The 25,716-nt window shown below is 37.7% G+C and overlaps 2 protein-coding genes across 2 annotated transcripts; one reads left to right on the top strand and one right to left on the bottom strand.

Annotated features, from left to right (window-relative positions):
* Positions 1–8,633: 8,633 nt before the first annotated feature.
* On the bottom strand, positions 8,634–10,375 carry LOC121156006 (olfactory receptor 52E2-like). Its single transcript, XM_040979490.1, has 2 exons — positions 10,343–10,375; positions 8,634–9,557 (listed from the first exon to the last, which is right to left on the bottom strand). The coding sequence occupies exons 1-2, from the start codon at positions 10,373–10,375 to the stop codon at positions 8,634–8,636; spliced, it is 957 nt and encodes a 318-aa protein (XP_040835424.1).
* A 10,734-nt stretch (positions 10,376–21,109) lies between these two features.
* LOC121156001 (hemoglobin subunit beta-like) lies at positions 21,110–22,366 on the top strand. The gene is made up of 3 exons (XM_040979484.1): positions 21,110–21,230; positions 21,352–21,574; positions 22,147–22,366. The coding sequence occupies exons 1-3, from the start codon at positions 21,139–21,141 to the stop codon at positions 22,273–22,275; spliced, it is 444 nt and encodes a 147-aa protein (XP_040835418.1). The 5' UTR covers positions 21,110–21,138; the 3' UTR covers positions 22,276–22,366.
* Positions 22,367–25,716: the final 3,350 nt, after the last annotated feature.

The raw sequence follows: 25,716 nt of genomic DNA, 5'->3' as shown, positions 1-25,716 counted from the left end.
AAAACTTAAATTAGATTTTTCTGTGAACTGATGTCATCACAAACGGTGGAAAAGTGGTTACCAGAGGCTGGGCGTGGTGTGAGGGAAGGGATATGGCAAGGGATGACGTTGCAAGTTTTAGTTAAGAATTAAATAAAAATAAACAAGCAAAAAAAGAAAGTTTCAGTTAGACTAGAGGAATAAGTTTTAGTGCTGTATCATACTTAAAATTTACTAAAATAATAGTTTTCATACCTTATCCTTTTCAAATCATAACTCGGAGGATTGATGAGGAACTCAGCTAATCTTTCATTAATGTATACATTGTTCAAAACATTCTATGAGCTTTCATGTATATGAGAATGAATATACATACTTACTGTTTGTTGACTTAAAACAGTTGATGACAAGAGCAGGTCACGCTGTGTAGCGGTGAAGTTGCCGCTTGGAGTGTCCTTCTCTTGCATGGGCTGGCAGTGGCAGACTTGTCTGCTCTGCTTCCAGCCTGGGTGTCATTAGATGACAGCTCAAGTGCCTTGGCCCCTGGCTCGTCCTTGGACCCTGGGCTGCAGTTCAGGCTTCACAGTGTTGGTCTGATGCAGCAATGACTGCAATGGACACTTTGAGAATAAACCAGCAGGTGGCAGGTGGAAGACCTCTCTCTGTCTCTGCACGTTATTGTTTCAAGTAGATGAAAGTCAAAGAATAAACACTGCAGATAAAGGAAATGAACAAAAATACATAGAATTATTCACCCTCTCCGCGATTCTGTTTCGTTTTCTTCTTGTGCTTGCCAGTTTTGTGGTTGGTTTCATTTTAAGCTGTCTCACATCTTCTTAAACAGACTGAAGATATTAAAGAAAAGGTAAATTTTCCTTATAGAGATCATTATGTCATCATGTGATCAAATCAAATTAATCTTGGGAGAAAATTCTCATATGTGCTTAACACAGATGGCCACAGCTAAAAGAGGAAGGATGTCATCCTTTTTTTCATGTTTGTGAGTTAAAGATAGTTATTTGTTCCAATTATGATGTCAACATTTTAGAGATATTATGATGAACATAATAAGATATGTAATAAAGAATAGATGAAATAAGCATACTCCAAGAAGTTAATAGAGAACAATTAAAACATAGCATATAATTTCCGTAAACTTTTAGAAGCCCTATCATAGGTAAATAAATATAGAAATGAAAAGCAGTATTAATACAATTGAATGACAAATGTTTGTATAACTTGAGTCTTTAAGTCTTGTGGGTTTGTAGTTTCTTGACACTTCGTTCTTCAGATGAGCTTTCCAGATAAGCTTTGCAGAAGGTTCTTATCTCTTCCTCCAGGCCCAAACCCTGAAGATCTCACCAGTCCTGAAGCCAGTTGATAGTCTTAAAGAAAGGAATCAATGGACCACTCCTGACCCCTGCTGGTACCAGAAGGAATCATTAGAAAAACGACCTTTGAAAGTGGCCCTATAGAGACCATAATGTAATTATTTTGGAAGAATGAGAAAATAATTGGACTTCCAAATTGAAAACACACACACAATGGAAGTGCTTTCGTTCAATATAATTGTAAATAAACTAACTTCCAGACACAGTAGAACTCATCAGTTCCATAATGATGAAAAAATGCTTGGTCATGACATAATTACAAAAAGACGGCATTCATGTAGGGAAATATTCCTAGGGAGAGAGAAAAAAGACCAAGATGTCTGCACATAGTTTTAATGAGAACGATCCCCTGAAACAATCATCCTCTTGATTTATCACACTTGCTTTTCAAATCCCATTTCTCGTCAAGTACACAGAGAGAGGACTGGGATTGTGTTACTACTCCTGACTCATATTTACTGCCACTTATCTTAATCATTTTATGCTTGGCATCATCCTGATCACTGGAAATTCACAAAAATCAGTGTCTTATTTTGAGACACTATAGAACAGCATAATGCTTTGGGAAATTTTGAATCTTGCAGTATTTGATGTACTTGTCACAACTTAGGATGATCTGGATATCATGTGCTGATCTAAAGCCGGGAGCCAAGAGTGTCCTCTGGGACTCCCATGTGGGTGCAGGGGCCCAAGGATGCGGATGCTCCTTGCTGCCTTCCCAGGCCACAAGCCGGCAGCTGGATCAGAAGGGAGCAGCTGTGGGATGCTGCTGTCAGAGGGAGGATTAACCTGCTGTATACTGCACTGCCCCCAGCCCTGCATTGCTTTTAACATTTAAAACAGTATTTTCCTTGTAGCCAAACATCCTTGTCTTGTTCCAGATCTCAGTGGGAAGGGTTTCAGTTTTTCTTCATTCAGTATGATGCTGGCATTGGGTTTGTCATATATTGCTTTGATTATGTTGTGGATTGTTCCTTCTATGCCTACCTTGGTTAGGGTTTTTAGCCTGAAGTCGTGTTGGATTTTGTTGAAAGCTTTTTCTGCGTCTATTGATACTATTATGTGATTCTTGTTTTTCAGTTTTTGAATGTAGTGTATCACATTTATGGATTTGCAGATATTGTACCATCCCTGCATTCCAAGGATGAATCCTACTCGATCCGGATGAATAATCTCTCTGATGTTTTTTGTAATTCTGTTGGCTAGGATTTTGTTGAGAATCTTAGCATCAATATTCATCAGGGAGATGGGTCTGTAGTTTTCCTTCTCTGTTAGTTCTCTATCCGGTTTTGGGATTAAGGTGATGTTGGCTTCATAGAATGAGTTTGGAAGGGTTGCTTCCTTTCCTATTGCTTTGAAGAGTTTGTGGAGGATGGGGTTAGCTCTGCTTGGAATGTTTTGTAGAATTCTGGAGTGAAACCAACTGGACCTGGACTTTTTTTCATTGAGAGATCTTTAATCACTGATTTGATCTCTGCTTCAGTTATAGGTTTGTTCAGGTCTTTTGTTGCCTCTGGGCTAATTTTTGGTAAGTGGTGGAAGTCTAAGAACCTTTCCATGTCCTGGTGATCTTCTGATTTGTTGGAATATAGTTGTTCATAGTAGTTTCTGATTATTTTCTTAATGGTTGTGGTGTCAGTAGTTATGTTGCCTTTTTCATCCTAGATGCTGTTAATTCTCGTTTTCTCTTGTTTTTTCTTTGTCAGTTGGGCCAGTGGGGTGTCTATTTTGTTTATCTTCTCAAAAAAACAGCTTTTTGGTTCATTGAATTTGTGTATAGTTTTTTCAACTTCTATTTGGTTTATTTCTTCCCTTGTTTTGATGATATCTTGTTTCCTTTTGTTTGAAGTGTCATTTTGTTGCTGTTTCTCTAATTTCTAGAGGTAGGTGTTTAATTCTTGTAATTGGTATCTTTCTTGGGCTTTGGCGTAGGTGCCGATTGCTATGGACTTACCATGCAACACTGGCTTGGTGGTGTCCCACAAGTTTTGGAATGTTGTATTTGAGTTTTCATTGGTTTCCATAAATATTTTGATCTTGTCCTTTATTTCTTCTCTGATACATTGTTCATTTAGTAGCAGTTGTTCAGCCTCCAGGTGTTCATGTACTTCCTGGGGAATTTTGTAAAATCATATATTCTATTGCTGTTTATTTTCTCTCTTTTTGAACTTTCATACTTCCCTTTATTTTCTTTAATTCTTCCTTTAAATCTACTCACTTTGCTGATGTTTGTAGATTTGTAAGTTTTTCAGGATATTTTATCTCTTTTGTAATGGACATTATTAAAATTTTAACTATCCTGTTTAACTTTATTTTCCAACAGAATGAAATTAATTTGCATTTACTTTCTTATTCACATTTTAGGACATTTTCCCTCTTATTTTTCCTGGTTTTCTTTTGCATCCTTTTCTTCTAAATTGCTGTTAACTGGATCAAATCTACCTTTAAAATCAGAAATGAAAGCATGTAAAATGACCACTTATATTTTCAATAATTCAACAGTCTTCATAGTTAATTGAACAGTCTGATGTTTCAAAGATAAGTACACAGAGCCCTTCCAGGTTTTTTTTTTTTTTTTGATAATTCTATGACGGTAACACAATGAGGAATAATCCTTCAAATCAATTGTGCTGGGAAAACCTAATATTTACATGCCAAAGATATAAATTGGACTGCTTCCTCCCTCCAAATAAGCTAAATTAAAATGGGGTATAACAAAAGTATTTAAAATTGTGGAAAAATGAATTTAAAGGTATGCTTAGATAGTGGGCATTTAGTTCATTAGCCAAGATATTTGTATGCCATATTCGAGTGCCTGGGTTCAGTTCCTTGCTCTAAGTTCTGACTAGAATTAAAGTAACTGATTCTAGAACACATAAATAGAAAGAAAACCCGCGCTCAGCAATTAAAATATGTATAGTACAAGAAAAATAAATTGAGGGCTTGAATAGAAATTTCTCTCTGATTCACATAAGGAGTTGCTCAGCACACTTAATTTTTAGGGGTCACAGATTGAAAGCAGAGTGCTAAATCATTTAATAAACACTAGAATGAATTAAAAAAGAAGACATACATTATTGAAGATTCAGAAAATTGACAGCCTCAAACATTAGCTATATACTGTGAAAACAGCATGATTTTTTTCTTAAAATGTTCAACATAAATTTATTTTAATTCCACAGTTTTCACTGAACTATACTCAAGAAAATGTAATGCAAACATCCATAAAAATATGTACTTAAATATTTACAGCAGTATTATTTAACGTAAAACTAATTTTATAGTCAAGCAGGTTAATATTTTCAGTTTATGTGGCATTCTTTACAAGTAAATGATTTTTCACTCAGAAATTCTTTCATTAAAGTTATTTGAGTATCTTTGCTTTTGGTCTTGCATTAAAAAAGCAAAATATTTGGCCTAATCTTATCTAATGAAACTTAATTGAATATCTGTTCCCCCAGAGAGTTTTTAATTTTGTCCCATATTTGGCTCCATAATTACTTTTTAAGTTAACTTTAATGTATGATGTGAGGTAAATATTAAAGCCAAACATCCAGTAACTGATGAACATATATCTATTAACATATATATGAGATATATTAAAATAAATATATTAAAAATATATATGCATCAAAATGAACAAAATATAACATAACATTTGGTGGATAACATTTGGTTATATGAGAAATGGGAGTGAGGGCTTGACATTGTGGCACAGTGTGTTAAGTTGCCTTCAATGCTAGAATCCCATTAGGTTAGAGCCTCAGCTGCTCCACTTTTTCCAAATCATAGCTAATGTGCATGGAAACGCAGAGGGAGACATGAATGAAACTACCGGATTCTGGCATTGACTTGGCCTAATCCTGGCCGTTGGCCATTGTAGCCATTTAAAGAGTAAACCAGCAGATGAAAAATCTCTCCCCTTTTCTCTCTCTGTACCTAGGCTGCCCTTCAGATGAGTAAATCTTCAACAAATTGATTACCTAAGGGAAAATAGCTGAGAAATTTATATTTTACTTCCTCCTGAGCATGTTTTTAGTAGGTCAGACATGAACTCAACATTGGTGTTTTCATTGCAAAGTATTCCTTACCAGTGTGAGGATCATAGTTGGTGTATTGTAAAACAACAGCCCTTCTCCAGCTTGGTTTGCCTCAGCCTTTGCATTTCCTTACTTCTTCCTATCTGCTGTAAGGTACCACAATCTTCAATTGTGAAAGCGATTTCTTGAGTTGGTGTTCTCTGTTTGTGAAGAATATTTTCTCTTTTTCCTATGTAAACTTGAAAATATCCATCATGAAAACATTCCAGAAGTAACGGGATAGGAACAAGCTCCATGATGAGATTTCACATTAAAGTATGAACAAACACAGAAGAGATCAAGCCAGGAGGATTGTCACAGCCTGTGCTGGAGATATTAGCACAAAACCTCCTGCTTGTTGAGTGTTGGCGGTCCCCTTTGCTGCATTTTTTTTTCTTATCTCATTCAGTGTCTTTCTTATTTTTTAGGTTTATAAACTATGGTTATGACCCTTAATCCACCAAGCTAAAGGTTTCTTATTTATAAGAGATGCTAATACCTGCCTAATGGGGGTTCTGTGAGGACTGCTTGAGGCACATATGTGCGGGATGGCTAATAGGTTCCTCCTAGGCTTTTGGCCAGAGTTCGCTTTCTGCTCGAGTTGTAGAGCTTTACCTAGCACAGGCTTTCCACGCTTCATGTCTCCCTGTCATGCTGTGGTGTCCATGCACTACTTCCTGCTCTGTGGATGAACATTTCTAGATTGTTTCAGAAGGAATGAATGCTTCCCTTGATGGGGCCATTATATTGGAAAGCTCTTTGTTACAGGTTAGCCTGCTTCCTACTGACAAAATGAGCATGCTCTCCGTTAGTACACCCTCAGTTTCAAGGATTACCTGGTCATTCAACTACGGACCAAAGAGATGCATCTCTGTCACAAAATGCACACAATTCTTCTTCAAAGACATATACTCTATTTTATGCCATGGCTTTATTTTTCTAATCTGCAAGTTTATTCACAAACACTTGGTTCACTTTATATTAACCTGAGATTTCTCATTTGTTATTCTGCTTTTTAAAATGCATTCTTACTTTTGCATCACATCACAATAAAGCAACTATTTACAGGCTTAATGTTAAGGAAACAAGTGAAAGTAGTATGTAGGATTCAATTGGTTCAAGCACGGTATAGACAAAGTTGGAAAAAAGCACTATATAAACAATTTCAGCCACAAACATATACCAGTTGTATGTGAAGTTTTATGCAGAGCACACACACACAAAAAAACCCAAAATGAACACAAAAGCTAGGAAAATGGATATCATTTTAAAATAGCACTACATGAAAGCTTTGACTACGAGATAACCAAAAGCACCATACTGAAATACTTCAAGACCAACTTTTCACATTTATGCAGTGCTTTTCAGAAGTAAAATTTTCTCAAAATCACTTCTGTTGGTAGAGAGGTTGATGCGAGATGACAGCTATTTTGTCCGGGTTTTGTTCAGAAGCTTGTTCTGGGCCAAGGAGAGGCGTTTGTGGAGTTGAGATCAAACAAGCATGCTTGGTGTCATCAATCTGAATTTCTTCAAATGGCCTGATTAGTTCAACTAGAACTTGATTGATCAGATTCACAGCTGTTGCCCTAAATTATGTAGCTGTTTCCCAAAAGCAAAACATCCTTATACACCATGGACCTCTCTGTAGCTGCAAGCAGTAATCATTTTCCTGCATGAGTTCTCAGGAGTTTCACTTGAACAGCCAGTAGTAGTTCAGAGAAAGCAGGGATATATTCAGCCCATTCCACCAAATCTAAGAGCTGCTTGCTGTTCCACAAACTCAATGACACCAGCAACATGTAATTTTCTTTTTTTCTTTAAGATTTATTTTTTATTATTTTTTTTCATTGGAAAGGCGGATATACAGAGAGGAGAGACAGAGAGGAAGATCTTCCGTCCGATGATTCACTCCCCAAGTGAGCGCAACGACCAATGCTATGCCGATCCGAAGCCAGGAGCCTCTTCCAGGTCTTCCACACGGGTGCAGTGTCCCAAAGCTTTGGGCCGTCCTCTGCTGCTTTTCCCACCCCACAGGCAGGGAGCTGGAAGGGAAGCGGGGCTGCTGGGATAGATCTGGCACCCATATGGGATCCCGGGCGTGCAAGGCGAGGACCTTAATCACTGTGCCACCGCGCCGGGCCCACATGCAATTTTCATAACAATTTTTTGGCAGCGATTGCCCAAGGACTTGAGACTGAGGTCTGGTGATAATGAACAGCTTGTTCAGGGTGTTAATGGAGCGGAAGCAGAGAGAAATGAATAGTAAAAGTCCAGGAAGCATTTGAGAACATTAGAATGAACATTGACTGTATGTGATAATAATAACCATACATGTGAAAATTTAAAGGAGACAAGGAGAAACAGGCTATATAAATGATGCTTTATAAGTGAAAAAGTAGGTAATTTGAAAATATCTTCTAATATATTTTTACTAACAGAAAGAGCTGAAAATGATCTCTTCTACAAAGCTTTAGCAAGGTGGACAGACATGTCAAAGGAATTGACTATATTTTTTCTAAATTTTTTGTATAAAATCAAAACAAATCATGCAGTAAAAACTACCATAAGGAATCACAAGAAAATAATTATTATTGTGAAAAACCCATGAGTTTTGTTCAATTGTCTATGTATATGCATATCTATCTATTAATCATCTACTTATCTATCATCTATATTAAATCTAAGGAGCTTGACTATTGGAAAACCACAATCGTTGTGTGGAATGTGTATGATTCTAACAGAGTGCAAACCTCATGCTTCTTGAAAGGAGAGGCAAAAAGAAAATTGTAATGTTATTAAACAATTGAAGGACAAACTATCCTTCTGAATCGAGCTTGCTAAGTCTAAAATCTGTAAGTTCTAAAAGTTTCTAAAAAGTCATAGTGTCACAATTTATCCAAAGCATCCTGAAAACTCGAAATGTTTGTCATTATATTGATTGATAAAAGTATTAGCTATTCTACCAAAAATGGATACACTCCAATCTAACATAAAAAATCAAGAAGATATTAAAAATAATAAACAGAGTTGGTACAAACTGCCAAAATCAAAATGAAATGGAAAAAGAAGAAAACAATAAGAAGTGGAGAAAAAGTAGGTGGCAACTCGATGCATTTAAATACTACAGGACACGTCTGAATTTTCGTAAAATTACATATGAAACTACAGATATATGAAGTGATATTTATCCCTTTTCCATTCCTAGTTTATGCAGTAATAACTTCTTCACACCATCATAGATCTGCTTGGTTCTGACTCCATATATGACAGGATTGAGCATTGGTGGCACTACAACATAAAAGTTGGCCAAAAGTATGTGGATATAACGGGGAACATTCCTGCCAAAACGGTGTGTCATAAAAGAAAAGAGAGCTGGTGTATAGAACGCAAGGATTACACAAACATGAGACCCACATGTACTGAGGGACTTGAGTCGGGCTTCTCGGGAAGGAAGACGGAAAACAGCACGGAGAATATGAACATAAGAAAGAGCAATGGCAATAATGTCAAACACAAGATTTCCAATAGCACATAAACCATAAATAATGTTGATCTTAATGCTAGCACAAGAGAGACGAGCAAGTCCCATGTGCTCACAGTAGGTATGGGGAATGACATGATTCCCACAGAAGGGCAATCGTAGTATCAGAAACACAAATGGAATAACAGTAATAAATGACCTCACTAACACACCAAGACCAATCATAGAAACAACCTTGTTGGTGAGGACGGTGCTATATCGAAGGGGGTTGCAGATGGCCACATAGCGATCATAGGCCATGGCCAGGAGGACTGTGGACTCCATGGCAGTGAAATTGTGGATGAAGAACATCTGCATAAGGCAGGCACCAAAGATAATCTCTCTGAGACTGAACCAGAAGATCCCCAGCATCTTAGGGATGGTGGCTGTGGAGAGTCCCAAGTCGATGGTAGCCAACATGGCCAGGAAGTAGAACATGGGCTGGTGTAGGCTGTTGTCTGTCTTGATCACCAAGAGAATGGTGAAGTTGCCTATCAGTGCAATCATGTATACAGCACAAAACGGAAAACCGATCCAGATGTGAAGAGCTTCAAGTCCTGGGATGCCCAGCAGCAAGAAGGAGGAGGGGTGAAATCGGGTGTCATTGGAAAGAGCATGGTATCATGTAAGTTCATGGTCCATGGCTTGATTCTCACACTTACTCCAAGTGACCAGAAAGCTTATTTTTAGGTATACCTAAAGGTAAATTAGGGAATATTAAACATATGTGTATATTTCTTTTGCAAGTATTTTCATCAATTTTCAATTCACTATGTATATAGCACTTTAGATGAGTGATCCCTGATGGGGAAAGAAACACAATTAATGGAGTAAAGATGTTCTACATGATGCTTCCAACTAATTTGTACACCAATAATTTAAATCTAATCATCCCAACATATTCCTAAATTTATTTATTCTTATAACATTTAATGTAGCATTGAATTTAATAATTTTATTTTTTCTTAAATTGACCTAGTGAAGTTCTAATAATCTTAAGACATTCTGATTGATACATATATTATTTCATGAAATGGTCAATCACTTCCTCTTTAACTCATCCTTGTTCTATATGCTGACACCTTTAATGGCAGTGTTACATAATCAACTTTTTTCCCAGGTCTTGCATACAATGATGGTATATGGATTTTTTTTCTGATTTTCTCTCTCCCTAGTTTCATCTTCTTAATCTTTCTGAAAAAAATATATGAATTCTGATAATTAATTAAAAGTTGATAATTCCTAAACATCTCTTTTTTTCTCCTTCCCTAACTCTCTACCTCCTTTTTTCTTTTCTTTTGTCTTTTCTTCCTTCCTACCTTCTTGGTAAAGTGCAAGAAAATTCCCATCAGTTTGGGGAGTTACTACCTAATTAGAGATGTATTTTGCACATTTTCCATGTTCATTGCTTATTCTTACATTTATTTTACTTAATTGTCAAAATAAGTGGGTATTATAAAAAATAACATACTCATATTATGTGTTAACAATTTCATGTAAGTCATAAAAACATTCCCGGCATCATTTTCATGAAAATACAAGACCTTGTAGAAACTTTCCACTGTTATTCACACGATCTCTATAAAAGGAATATCAGGTATTACAATATTTTTCAGAGAAGTAAGGACTGTGCATCCAGTTTTATATCAGGTATCCCCAATATGTTAAAATTTATTCTGAATGAATTTATAACTTGAAGTTCTTAGGCTCAATTTTCATTGAATTAAAATAATGTATTTCCACTTTCCACCAAAGTTTTTTCTCACAAACATATTTTGAGAAAGGCATACCTCACAAAGAAACTTTGTTCATTTTTTTAGCATGTGCCATACTTTATATAGAATGTTTTCACTCATTAGTACTATTTATCATGCTGTATGTATACAAAACGTACTATATACATATGTATACTGTGCATTGATTTACATATCTTTAAAGCTGCACACCATACACATACATAGAAAAGTGAAAATGGGATGACAGTCATGTTCTCATATGAGTTTCATAACTCATTTGGAGTACTAGCATTTTCATATCAATTTGTTGAGTCTCTTATTTTTTCATGTTAATGTGGTATTAATATAAAGAGAACAAATTCAATGTAGTTCAAATTGTCCCTTAACCCTTTCCCAAATCCCCTCCCTATTCCACTGATTTCCCCTATATCATTACAATAGTAGGCGTCTTCATGAGCAATCATAAGTCCATCATTCTACTATTTATATTTATCCTGACATTGTGGGTACAGACATGGCATAAGTACAGCATTACATTGTCAAGACATATTTAACATTTTCATTTGGATTCCATCTTTGGTTCAGAAATAGAGATGCATAGTGCATTATATCTTCGCACCTGGATATGATGGTATCTATTACACAGTTACTATACATTCCCTTAAAAGCCATAGCCATAAAACAAAATCAGCAACAGGAAGAAAGTTAAAAAAATTTGTAACAGCATGGAATTGAATAATGTGTTACTGAATGACCAATGTATCAATTAAAAAATTAAAAAAGAAAACAAAAAATCTTGGAGAGAATGGTACTACTGTATGATCATACATATGAGTCAGGAAATATTTTAATTAAAAAAAAGTTATTTTGAAGAAATGAAAATAAGAAAATATCAAAACATATGAGTTTTAGCAAAAACAGTATCGAAAGGCTACTGATCTTATATTTTGCATGAAGTTTGCATTGTATCAGAAAGACGAGATGATATTTGTCCTTATGAGATTGAAATGGCATATGAGCCAGTTATCCCACTTCTGGGAATATATCCAAATGAAATGAAATCTGCATATGACAAAGGGACCTATGAGTCTGTATTTACAATGGCATAATATATCATAGAAAAGAAATGGAAATACCCAGATGCTTACTGAAAGAGGAATAAACAAATCCTACCATTTGACATAAAATGATCCCAGCTATAGACCATTATGCTCAGTGGAATAAGCCAATTCAAAAGGGACAAATTTTTTTTCTCTGGTGGAACAATATGCTTTTCTTTGATATTAGACAACCTTCATGCAAAATACAAAATCGGTAGATATATATGTAAACCTGTATATACATATATTTATCCAGAGAGACTGAATAATGGCTTTCTACCATTGTCTACACTTACAATGCCGTGATATACTTAAATAGCTAACTGATGAGCTTGTGACTTTTGTTGAAAAATTATACTATTGTTGTAATATAAGGGAAAACAGAGTGGGTGAGGAGATAAGGGAAGGGTGGAAGGGGAAATTCCTGAGCCTAAGAAACTGTATCATGAAAAATCAAAATTAAAAAGAGTCATGAAAATGAACTTTAAAGATGTTGTTTTTGTATAAGTAATTTTGAAATCTATGTGTTGATTTTTCACAGCACAAACATTTTGTAGATTTTCTGAATATTGTTTTATACAGGAGTCCATTGAAGGTATTAAATTGCAATGATAAATTATGTCTTAGCCCCTTAACCTGTCACTGAAGTTCCATGTCCAAAGTTTCTTACACTAGTTGTTTGAATTTCAAGTCACTTGGGGATGTATATTTTCACACAGAAGTAATCGAGTGTATGTGTCAAGGAAGCTTTGCAAAGTGTAGGAAATGTTGTTTATGACCAGAGATACAGTGAGGCCAGATTATTGAGATGTTACATAACACTGCAATTGTGTGCATTTCTAAATTCTTCAACTACGGATCGAGTCAGTTGCTCTGACAGCATTCCATGTATTAAAATTTTATATGTTTTATCCTTGCTTTAAGATGAGAGACTAAGCAAATTGTTTAGGCTGAATTGCCATTGCGGCACAACAAATGAAGCCGTCCCTTGTAACTTCGGCATTTGATATCAGAACAGTTGCTCAATTCCTGGCTGCTCTGGTCTAATCCAGCTTCCTGCTAATGCCCATGGAAAGGTAGCAGACAATGGCCTAAATTTGAGATTTCCTCCAACATCTGTGGGAGACCTGAATTTCAGTCTGGTCCCAGCTTTTTATAGCCACTTGGGGAGTATGTTAGCAGATAGAGGATCTGTCTCTGATTCTCTCTCTCTCTCTGTTTCTCTGCCTCTTGCTCTGTCGCTCTGTCTTCCAGATAAATCTTTTTAAAAATTGGATAAGAGGAATTAACTCAGTATCAGTAAATGAATGACATGTATTCTGGCCCACTCATTCCAGAGTCCTCATTCTTGGATAATGGTAAATTGCTCTAATTATGAGCCACTTTTTATATTTGTGTAAATAGACAGTATTGGGATTACTCTGTATATAATATTAAATTATCATAATCATCACTTGTATTATGAACACTGATAACACCTAAATCCCTAAAGGCACAAATACAGATGTGAGCCTTTATCTGCTAACTAGCTTTTCCCCAATGTATTTACTGTCAGTAGGTGAGCTCTGTGCTGAGTGAAAATTAGCACTAACTAGGCCAAACTCTTTCCTTTGCCTCCAGTTTGCAGTTAGGTATGTGTAAACTTACCAATCAAATGCATTTTTATATTCTTTCTATTTTGTTCATCTTAAAAGAAATTTATGTATCCTTTTTTTCCTCTGTGATTCTGTGAAGATTTTCATAGTTCCTACATAATTTAAACTTAGATTATTTTCCCATTTTTTGCATTTCTTCACAGATTTTAAACATGTTTTTTCCCAAGGAAAATAATTGAACATGTTACATAAAGGAAACTAGTATGGTAAGGTGCTGGTATTGTGGTGCAGTGAGTTACGCTTCTGCCTGCGATGCCAGTATCACATACTGGCATCAAACTAAGAAGTTTCTGCACAGCAAGGGAAACAATCAACAAAGTAAAAAAGCAACCCACAGAGTGGGGGAAGATCTTTGCACACTATATAGGCGATAGGGGGCTAATTTCCAGGATATACAAAGAACTTCAAAACAACCAAAAAACCAAAACAAACAAGCCACTCAAGAAATGGGCACGGGAAATGGGCAAACATTTCACAAAGGAACAAGTCCAAATGGCAAACAAACATATGAAAAAATGTTCCAGCTCCCTGGCAATAAGGGAAATCTAAATTAAAACATCGATGAGGTACCACCTAACACCAGTTAGATTGGCCCACCTAAACAAGAACACCAACGACGCTTGCTGGTGAGGATGCGGGGAAAAGGGAACCCTACTCCACTGCTGGTGGAGCTGCAAATTGGTACAGCCTTTATGGAAATCAGTCTGGAGGACACTCAAACAACTCAAAATATGCATACCATATGACCCAGCAATTGCACTCCTAGGAATATATCCAAAACACCTGTTTTACGACAAACCAACATGCATCCCTATGTTCATTGCAGCACAATCAGTAATTGCAAAAACATGGAAGCAACCGAAATGCCCATCAGCAGAAGATTGGATAAGAAAGCTTTGGTTCATCTACTCCATGGAATACTACTCAGCTATTAAAAAAAACAAAATGCAGTTCTTTGTGGCTAAATGGGCACAACTGGAAACTATAATGCTAAGGGAAATGAGCGAATCCCAAAAGATTAGATACCACATGTTTGCCTTGATTTAACTTGTAATTTTTGTTTGGTTGTTGGTTATTTTTTGAACCTGTCATTGATACTGTCTCAACCCAGATGTTTCGAAGAATGGAACTTGCATTATTTTTAACATATTGTTTACCCAATACTATGTCAATTAATTCCATAATGTTGTATATTGATACTGAGGTTTTGTTGGGGCTTTTAACTGACCGGATCATTACTCTGTTAGCCCTATCTTCAGACTAGAGAAGGTCTCCACAAGAGGCCACTGAACTTATCTGGACAATAAGACGCTGGAATTTATGCTAGATATATGTTTGCAAGGAACGAATCTCAACTGAACTTGAACTGTGGTTATGCAACAAGGTGGAGGAATCCACCATGCGGGGAAGGGTAAGGAGGGGTGGGGGGATCCCCAGTGCCTATAAAACTGTATCACATAATACAATGTTAATAACAATAAAAAAGGTTAAATATCCCATCATTTCAAGCAGTCCTCGTCTTTACTCACAATCCAGAAATTTAAAAATTTATACCTCTAACCAATAGAGCTTGAGATTCATGACAACAGGCACTAGGTATGAGTTAAAGAGTAGCTCTTAAATTGATTCGTAAGGAAACAGCTTTTAGAGAAAAAGTGCAGTAACCATCTAAAAATAAACATTTTAGCAGAAAAAAAAATTACTTATGATCCTAGGGAATAATTTCCATATATTCACAAGGAAACCTAAACAGTTATTGTTGGAAAACTGTTAATGCTAGAGCAAAAACTGAATCATTCAGAATTCCCTACAATGTAACAGTAAAGTTTAAAAGGCAGTAACATTATGATGTATTCAGCTAAGCTTAAATGTAATAGGATATATTTATATGAAATGATTTAAAATACATTCAAATTAAATTAATGCAAGATGCTTTCATTGATATTGAAATGTACACAAAACATGCATGCATTTTGTAAATTATGTAATTACATTTAGTTTTAGAAATTTATAAAATTTTATGCTTTCCTGATAGACATATGATTGTTTGTGCAGTACCACCCAATGTAATACTAGAAGGGAAATCAATGGGGAGGGAAGGGAAACTTAGGAAGTGGGGCAACAAATCCCAGAAGCTATGGAACTATATCATAAAATAATAAAAAAAATTCTATGCTTACTGATAGAATGTAATCTAAAGTGATCAATACATTAGAAAGAGTCTGACATGGGTGATGAATAGAAAGGAGCAGAACATATTACTCTTGGTGTCTCTCTGATAATTACATATACCTGTTCTTTAAACTTTACAAAACTGTATTTTATATTTCTGATGATATATATTTTCATTATACTACAAATTCTCACACAGTGCACTTTCTATATATATTTGCTTATTTTTCAGTTAATTAATAAAGAAAAAGAGAAATGGAGAATGTCAGAGTGTTATTTTTTTTCTAGTAAATAGTCTTATCATATTGAAAACAAATCTTAAATCACTATAAATCTAGTGGTCTAATTTTGTTAACTATATTAATCCTCAAATATTCTACATATGCTTTGGATGAGAATAATAAGTGGACTATACTAATACAATAGCAATAACAACAACAATAACAATCTCACATTACTCCTTTGTCCATATCTACAGTAAAAGAATGTAAACCTGAATGAATTGAGCATATACTTAACTATACTGATTCTTTGCATTGTATTGCTAGCATTAAAAAGAGAGTATGTAGTGGGTAGTCATACTTACCGCACAGATAGGAAAATAAGCTAAGATTATTCAGTTAGTTTACCCAAAGATATTCTACTACATATTCATGGAGCTGGAATGTGAAGCCAAACATAATTACAAAGTAGGTCATCTTTTATGAGGTAATGTATATTTCATAAGATTTTGTAAATGTAAATGTCTGCAACATGTGATTCAAGCAGCTGTGAGCAAAATAAAGGAACTGCTTACACATCACAGAATTTTAAGATTTCTCTTTTTTGTATTTTTTAAATGTTGTCATTATTTTTCCATGATAAGGTTTTGTAGGTATAAGGATTTCACCTCCATCTCCTCTTCCTCTCTTTTGCTCTCTGCCACCCTATATCTACCATATTATTACAAAGCATAGACCTTCGGCAATAGTCACAAGTCCAACATTCTGCTGTTGAAGTGTATTATGGCATTGCATGAATTGGAAATGGTGAAAAATCCATCCTTCTATTTTCAAGGTAATTGAACAGAATCTGACGCTGTCATACCTCCTGTAATCTCTTTCATTAGTGAAGAAGCCCACACATGGAAATCTTCTCCAGGAAAGAAAGCAGGCTGTAGACTCACGGGTCTGGACAGAGATGTCATGGTTGCTGGCTATACGCAGTACTGAGTCTTTAAAAGTCTCCAGGAAATAGAAATAACCCTGCTTTTCAGAGTCATTTGCTCTGCTGGGAACCCTAAAGCTTCCCATCTCACTATGATTTGCGTAGCTTGTGACATAATAGTGGGGTTGATTACTGCCTTACCTTACCTGTGCTTATCAGAATGGCACTCTCACTCAGCTTGAGGGAGACTTCAGTTTCCTGGTGATTTTCACTCTTCCAAAGGAGTCCAGTTATAGAGTTTCCAAGGGCATAACACTCTCATGAGTGGAGTGGGAATGGCCATCCCCTGTCAGGGCAATGGGATGTTGGGAGTTGGAGATTTGAGTCCAGAACTCAGGTTCTGAGTCATTACAGCTTTCATCCGTTTAACAAAAACCCCAGGAACTGAGGAGGGGTAGATCCAAGTCTTTCTTGACTGTCTCTGGAGACTGCCTCTCATAGGACTGTCTGAGTACTGGAATGGTTGGCTCTCTATTACATCATACATCTGCATGCAAAAAGGAAAGATGGGGGGCAGATGTTTTGTGCAGTGTCTGGGATGCCCACATCTCATATTAGAGAATCTGAACTCAGGTCCCCACTCTGCTTCTAAACCAGTTTCTGCTTCGGTTATGCGTTCGTTCAGGTCTTTTGTTGCTTCTGGGCTAAGTTTGGGTAGGTGGTGGGAGTCTAAAAACTTCCCTAGGTTCACTCCCTAAATGACCTCAATATCCAGAGCTGAGTCAATTTGAACCCAGGAGACAGTAGCATCTTCCAGGTCTCCTGTTGCCTTCCTAGGCCATTAACAGGGAACTAAAACACAAGTAGAACCACAGAACCACTGGGACTCTACTTCATGTGGAATGCTGGCATCACAGGTGGAAGCTTGGCCTGTCACCCCAGGCCACTAACCCATGTTTGAATTTCTTTAAATATACTACATGTGCTGATCAATTAACTTGGGCCTACTTGAACACTTCAATGGGAGCTGGAGCTTTCTGTCGTGTAAATGTGACCCCACTAGAACTCTAGCATTCTAGACTACCAGCATTCACCAAATGCCACTGCCCAGGGCTTTTCGGTTGTTCTTGTTGTTTTAATCCTTTTTTTAACTCACGTGATTGTACATAGTAAACATGAAGAAGGTTTTATGCATGAATTTGTTAAGGACTACAGATTCAGGATAGAAGTTTGACAGACTTGTTAAAATACCAATTGGCACGATCCCAGTATTGTGGGTTGGAGCTGTGGCTCTGGGTCCTGTTTCCAGGTTTTGATAATGCAGCTCCAGGGAGACAGCTCAAGAGACTGTGATATTACATCAGGTTCCTAGCTCACAGCTCTGCTGCTGTTCATGGGGGGTGTGAACCAGTTGATGGAGAGGCACCAAAACGATTGTTCAAGACCCACAGAGTCACATCTCTGAAACATAGCTATTCCAGGGCAATCAGAAAGAATACGTTTATCCCCTTGAGCTTAGAAAACCCCTCGCAAGGTTCAGGTACACTGGGTTTTCCTTGAAGAAGAGCCAGGCTGAGCAGAGTGGCTCTCTCCTCTCCCCTCCAAGGCAAGTTCTTGTCCATCATTCTCTCTCTGTATTCTGAAGAATGGAAATCTGGCAACCATATTCCTTTGCCTGCTGTGCTCAAGTTTCCCCCTTGACCAGATACTGTGAGTGTCGTCCACACCAACCAGCACCAAAACATCTGGCAGTCTTGTGCTGTCAGTGAATTTACAGTTCAGCAGGTCAAGGCTGAGGCAGAGCTGTGAAGATTCCAGGATCCTGGCTGCGGCCAGAGCAGCCCCAACCAGTACATCATTCTCAGTTGCAAACCCAAGGATGGAAGGTCTCTCTCTCTCTCTCTCTCTCTCTCTGTTTGTGTGTGTGTCTCTGCCTCTTCCTTGCTCTGTAAATATGAGTTTTAAATAAATAAGTTTTTGAAAAAAACATTAATTTCATATTTTCAGAAAGAATTCAAAGAATCCCTGCATTCTAGCTAAAGTACATCTAAGTTAACTTTATTATTCTTTGTGAGCTACATGACTGTTCCCTAATAAATGAAGTTGCTTTTTCCATAATTTCATAACTGTTTGTGCATGTGTGCCTTATTTCTGTAAGCTTTGATCTTCTTAGTACCATTTGATTTCATTTAAGCTGAGAAGACACTAAGCTGCAATACCATGCATCTGAGCAACAGGGCTGTAGCGAGTAGCTAGACTATGTTCAGCCCAGGTAGACAGAGAATAGTTTGTGGAAATGTTACACTTAGGAATTGAAAGTAGAACACCAAATCACACACGGTGAGTGTCATTCTTGCAACCTGTAACTTCACATTCCTACAGATGAAGATCACGGTTCTTCAATCAGAGCTTAACGCTTGTGAGCGTAGTGGGATGAGGCCTATCCTTGCTTAGAGCAAGAGATCAGGAAAATTCACCAGAGTAGAACAAAGGAAGTGAACTTATGCCTCTCTGTCTTTTTCTTTTCTTTTCCTTTCCTTTCCTTTTGCTTCTTTTCTTTTCTTTTCTTTTTTCTTTTCTTTTCTTTTCTTTTCTTTTCTTTTCTTTTCTTTTCTTTTCTTCTCTTCTCTTGTCTTCTCTTCTGTTCTCATTTCTTTCCTTTTCCTTTCTTTTCTTCTCTTCTCTTTTCTTTTTGAGACCAGTGTGTGTGTGTGTGTGTGTGTTGAGCTCCTGGAGCTGGAGATGAAGCTGAGCAGATACAACCTAGCATCCCTCATAGAGCAGAAGCAAGCTCACACTGGGGAGGGCAGCAGTGAGTCTTAGTGGCTTTCTGGGACATCATTTGTATGGGCTAAATCTGAGAATGAGACCCTGGACATAAACACAGTGATCACTATCCTTTCTCATAACTTACTACACCCATTCTGCAAGAACATTTGATAGCCTTGCAACTTGCATGTTATTTCTACAGGGTTATATGTAATAGAAAAGTCTGTTCACATTGTACTCATGGTACGTAGCAACTCTCAAAGCAGCAAACCCTCCCTGAACCCAGGATGGCAGCACTGGCTGCTGGTACCAGCACAAGAGAATGTCCGTCTTCTGGTCATTAAGGAGAAAGAAATCCGGATAATGGAGCAATTAAAATGGATGCCTGTGAGTATTCTTAGGGCAATTAAAATCAGAGAACCAGTTTTTGCTTTTTCTTGTTAATCAGAAAGTCTTTGTGTAACTGGAGTTTGAGAGAAAGGACAGGAGCACTCTGTCAGATATTTGTTGTCAATAATGCCTACAAGGAAAGGCCATTCTGGACACTGGGTGACTGAATTCAGATACAGGTCCATGGTAAGTAACAGCTTGGCTCCCTCCATCCTAAAAGGAAAAGGAGATTTAGGGAGGGGGATGCTGGCAAGTTGGGGGAGTGACCAGCAGGCCAGTGGGAATGCTGAGATGCTCGATGAGCCCAGAAATGCTTGTTCCTTTGCTTTTTTCCAGATTTTTTTAAACAGAGATAAGCACAATTCTACTCTTCAGAAGTCTCTCCTAGCCCCAGAAGGTAATCATGTATCACAAGGGGGGAAAGATACAAGAGCTGTGAAGACAGAAGGGTGAGCTTTACCAAAGCAGTCAGGTTAAACATAACATACAGAGAAAAGAGAGACGCTGGGGCATCTTGTTCAAAGCAGTGTTTCTAAAACAGCCTTCTTAGTGGCTGAGGAAAAAGTAAAGTTGGCTCAGGCTGTAAATGTCTTCTTAGGTTCCTTCCTCCCAACACTTTCTTAAATTGCACAGGGAGAATCAGGATGTCACATCAGAAACTGACTGTTGTGTCCTCCAGTACTACAATTCTGGCAAGTAGCTGAATTTTGGTACGACTGTTTTTTTCCCTGTCTTGGAAGGTCTGCAGTTTCATGTCTACATTTCTATACAGAGTAACACTCCATAGAACAAATTTTATTCATATTTATTCTGTATTTTGAAGTTCATTTATCTGGTTAGATAATTAAATAGGACAATAACAGCAACAACAAACAAACAATAGATAAGCATTTTTTTTCTTAGCGGCAGGATTTAATCCAAAGCAGTGGAAGATGTACATATCATACTTATGGGAAAAGTTACGTCCAATCTATTTTTGTAATTATTTTGAATGTTTTGGAGACACAAACAGAGATCCACACACATATTCTTAAGTGGTTATTCAACTAGGAAATCTTCTCCAATTTCTGTGCCCAAATTTCTCATTTGTGTGATTAAAAAAAAACTGTGGCAGTAGTTTTTATATCTATCAGACTTACTCACAAAAAATATATGCTTTTGACACAGCTGTGTTTACTAGCAAGCCCCTCTAACAGACAACATGGTGCAGCTTTCCGGTGAGGAAAAGTCTGCAGTCACCTCCCTGTGGGGCAAGGTGAATGTGGATGAAGTTGGTGGTGAGACCCTGGGCAGGTTGGTATCCACTTTTTAAGGCAGCTGAATGGAACTGTGTTTGTGGAAACAGAGTCAGTGTCCTTCTTTGCCACCAGGGACTGACTTCCTCTCTCTCTGCTGGCCATTTTTCCTTTCTCAGGCTGCTGGTTGTCTACCCATGGACCCAGAGGTTCTTCGAGTCCTTCGGTGACCTGTCCAATGCCGCTGCTGTTATGGGCAATTCTAAGGTGAAGGCTCATGGCAAGAAGGTGATGAATGCCTTCAGCGAGGGTCTGCATCACCTGGACAGCCTCAAGGGCACCTTTGCCAAGCTCAGTGAGCTGCACTGTGACAAGCTGCATGTGGACCCTGAGAACTTCAAGGTGTGTTTGGAGTCCCTCCACCATTCTCATCCTATTTGTTTCTCCTGTGATTAAATCAATGTGCTACAGAGAGGTCATAGTTCAAAGAGTGTTTAGAAAGGAAAAGTGACATTTGCTTGCATCACGGTGGCATTCTAATGAGGCTTAATTTCTTCTTTATTTTTGTTGTATTCACAGCCATTGCTTCTTCTTGTTTTCTTTAATCTCCCAGTTTTAATTAAACTATATGTTGTGTTTGTCATTTCAACTTTTTTTTTTCTCTCTTGGTCAAGTGTTTGTTTATTTGCCACAATGTAAATGATATCTTTCAAAACTTGCTTGCAAGGCCAGCTTTCTTTGCACAATTTTAAGCAATAACTGCCATAATTCAGTGAAATGAAATAAGATTTCTGCATGTCAATTTTGGCTGGCGAAAGAAGATTCCTGTTGGTAGAAGCAGTTAATCCTAGCCATCATTCTGCCTGTATTTTTGAAGTAAGAACGACATGCGCCATTTGTGATAAGGATGGAGTAATCTGAGTCCAAGCGGGACCCAGTGCTAACCCTGTTCATTTCTCTCGTCTTTCCCACAGCTCCTGGGCAACGTGCTGGTTGTTGTGCTGTCCCACCACTTTGGCGCTGAATTCACTCCCCAGGTGCAGGCTGCCTGGCAGAAGGTGGTGTCTGGTGTGGCCAATGCCCTGGCTCACAAGTACCACTAAGCTCCCCTCCCTGCTCTCCACCAATCTGGTGAAATCATGAAGCTCCCTGAGCACCTGGCTTCTGGCTAATAAAAACATTTTTTTTTTCATTGCAATAGTGTGTTAAAATTATTTCTGTGTCTCACACAAGGACCTATGGGAGGGGAGGTAACTGAAGAAACTGAAAGTGAGTGTCTGGTTGAGTCTTTGGCAACGTTTCCTTATGAGCTGTGTGTCATGAAAGCAAGTGAGGCAGCAAACGGCTATCAAGTGACTAAGCAGCTCCTGTTGCCTCTTCCTCAGTCCTCGGAAAGGCTTGATTTGAGGTCAGAACTTTGCCATACTTCATTTTATATCCTTTTTTGGCGTCCCGCAATTTTTACTTTCATGCTTTACTAGTCTGGTTTTTCCTCTACGCCTGACCACTCTCAGTCATCATGATCTCTGCTATTTTATGGAGATGTTATTAAATTGGCTGGGTAAAGGAGAGAAGGTGTGCTGACTCCCCTTCTCATGAGTCCTGTTCCTTGTGGTCACAGCTGATGCCACTGGTTCCCAACAGAAAAGGTGCACTGTTAGCAGGGTGATTAACATAAGACTCAACTGGAGGCAAAGGGGTTTTTTGGGGAGGTCAGTGAGATGGTGAATTAGGTTGATCTTCCACCTGTGGCAGTGGCACCCTATATGGGCACTGGTTTGTGTCCTGACTGCTCCATGCCTGATGTAGATCCCTCTTATGGCATGGCGGAATGATGGAGAACGGCTTGGTTGCTTGGGCCCTAGCACCCGTGTAGGAGACCCAGAGGAAGTTCTTGGCTCCTGACTTTGCTTTGGCTCAGCTCTACACATGTGCGCATTTGGAGAGTGAACTGGCAGATGGCGCATCATTCTCTTCTCTCAGTAAAATATGCCTTTCAACTAAAAATGAATAAATTAATAATCTTAAATGCTTTCTGTGGATTCACATTAAATGACCATCCCTTAATAGGTTAGCTTCTGTATTCAGAGCAGTTGGAGGGCTGCTGTCTCCTTTAACCTGCCTCTTAATGGTTTTTCTGTCTCCATATTGGTCAGCATACTGTCACCATTTCCTCATTATTGAGTCACTCAGGTGGACTTCAGATTTTAGAAATAAAATATCAGTCTGATGTGGTCAAACTCCTCTTTACAACCCAAATGTGAATCTAGCCAGCATGATTCAAAAATCAAGTCACTTAATATGTGATAAAATTATTATTAAATATTATGTAGCTGTTGTGAAATTAAAGGGTGAAATCTTTAAAACCAAAGGGAATTGGATCCTTCCATCTCACTATATCACAAAACCTGCAAACTGTATTAAAATCTTAAACTGGGACCTAATATTGTAAAACTTCTAGAAGAAAGAATAAGATAAATCCCATTGACATTGGTATTAGTAATGTTCTTTTGAATATGACAACAAAAGCAATGACAAGAAATGAACAAATAAGCAAGTGAGGCTACACCAAACTAAAAATGTACTGCACAATAATGAAAGCAATCATTAGCACAAAGGACAGTCTATGAAATGTAATAAAATATTTATGCAGGCCAGAAGAGTGGCACAACAGCCTAATTCTCTACCTTATGGCACTGGCATCTTGTATGGGTGGCCAGAGCTGAGCTGATCCTAAACCAGGAGCCAGGAGTTTCTTCCAGGTCTCCCACCTAAATACAGGGTCCCAAGACCTTGTGCCCTCCTCTACTGCTTTCCCAGGCCACAAGCAAAGCCCCACTTCCTATCCAGCTCCTTGCTTGTTGGAGACTAGGAGGAGGTTCCCGACTTCTGGATTCAGATTGGTGCAGCTTTGGCCATCGTGGCCGCCTGGGGAGTGAACCAACAGAAGGAAGATTTTCATCTCTGTTTCTTCCTGTCTGTATATCTGGTTTTCCAGTAAAAATAAAATAAATCTTTATTTAAAAGAAAAAGGAAGCTGGATGGAAGTGGAGCAGCTGAGACAGGAACTGGCACCTATATAGGATCCCAGCAAACACAAGGCTAGGAGTTTAGCCACTAGGCTAGTGTGTCAAGCCCATTCTAATATTTTGTAACTAAGCCTTTCAAATAAAAAAGTAAACATCTTTAAAATTAGACAGAATTATAAATTTTATAAAGAACAAAAGATGCTATCCAAAATATATTAGAAATTCATGCTCATTAACCTGATAGTAGTAACAAACTATGAAATAAATAAGGATGTTGAATATTTGTTTCCAAGAGACATACAAATGGCTGAAATGTATATGAAAAAATGCTAAGATATGAAAAATGCTAATCAAGACCACAAAGAGTCATTATCTCACTCCTACTAAAGTATTTATTAGCTAAACAGAAAATAACAATTGGTAAGTAAGAGGAAAATTTTTTTGTAAATTTTCAGTAGTAGTATAAATGCTCATAGTCATTATAAGACATTTCTACCAAATTTAAAAATAAGACTCCATGTAATTAAATAATTCCACTTCTCTGTATATATCTGGAACAAAATAAATATGTTGAAGATATTTGTAATTCTAAGCTAATTGCATCATTCTTCATTAGAGCCAAGAAAACACACCAACCTAACTGGCTATTGACAAATAAATAAGTGAAGAAAATGTGATTTTATACATATATACATACACATATATGTATATGTTTATGTGTACTATTCAGTCTTATCAATAAAGAAAAATCTTTATTACAACAACACGGATGGACCTGGAAGACATTATCCTGATGAAAATTAGCAAGGAGGCAGATAATGTCCATAACACCTCTGAGAGTAAGAATATAAGAGAGAAGTATGAACAGGAAGACTAAACTCACGGTGAGCAACATGAGAAAACATATAACATACACAGTTGGCTCATGTTCAGAGTGAAGACTTGAGACATGCCCTGGTGTTACAGAAGGAATAAGAGAACACAGTAGAAATCAAGAAAGCACAGGTCTGGCAGGATAATTAATGTATCATATTTCAAGTTCTCCAAACTCTTAATTTTTCGGATGTTTGATTAATTTGAAAGGCAGAGTCTCACACCCACTCCTCCCACACATTCACAATGCGAGAGAGAGAGAGAGAGAGAGAGAGAGAGAGAGAGAGAGGTCTTTATCACGTGGTCTATTCTTCAAATACCTAAAAGAGCCATGAATTGTTCAGGCCAAACTCAGAAAACTGGAAATCCATCAAGGTGTGCCTAAGAATGGTAGGAACCCATGTAGAACCATAATGGGTTCCTTCCAGCTCACATTAGCAGAAAGCTAGGTCAGAAGTGGAACAGTGAAAGCTGGAATAAGGACCTGCCTATGGGTGTTGGAGTCTCAGGCTGTAGCTTAAACTTCCCTCCCCACTGGAATGCTCTAATCCTCACTATTCAGGACCTAAGGAGTACCAAGGGATAGCACAGAGAGCTGGTAATAGCCATGCAGAGATCACAGGCAATGACTAAGAGCATGGC

Source organism: Ochotona curzoniae, unplaced genomic scaffold, assembly GCF_017591425.1.
Source record: "Ochotona curzoniae isolate NIBS_2020 unplaced genomic scaffold, NIBS_Ocur_1.0 contig_3224, whole genome shotgun sequence".
In the NCBI taxonomy this organism is placed as follows: Eukaryota; Metazoa; Chordata; class Mammalia; order Lagomorpha; family Ochotonidae; genus Ochotona; species Ochotona curzoniae.
The sequence above is the reverse complement of the archived record's forward strand: the minus strand, read 5'-3'. Positions and strand labels throughout refer to the sequence as shown.

Bases quoted from the DNA above. Each gene is read 5' to 3' on its own strand.
- LOC121156001 (XM_040979484.1), top strand. From the start codon at position 21,139: ATGGTGCAGCTTTCCGGTGAGGAAAAGTCTGCAGTCACCTCCCTGTGG. The intron at 21,231-21,351 runs GTTGGTATCCAC...TTCCTTTCTCAG, and splicing joins GGTGGTGAGACCCTGGGCAG to GCTGCTGGTTGTCTACCCAT. The intron at 21,575-22,146 runs GTGTGTTTGGAG...TCTTTCCCACAG, and splicing joins TGGACCCTGAGAACTTCAAG to CTCCTGGGCAACGTGCTGGT.
- LOC121156006 (XM_040979490.1), bottom strand. From the start codon at position 10,375: ATGAACATGGAAAATGTGCAAAATACATCTCTA. The intron at 9,558-10,342 runs ATTAGGTAGTAA...ACCCGATTTCAC, and splicing joins ATGTGCAAAATACATCTCTA to CCCTCCTCCTTCTTGCTGCT.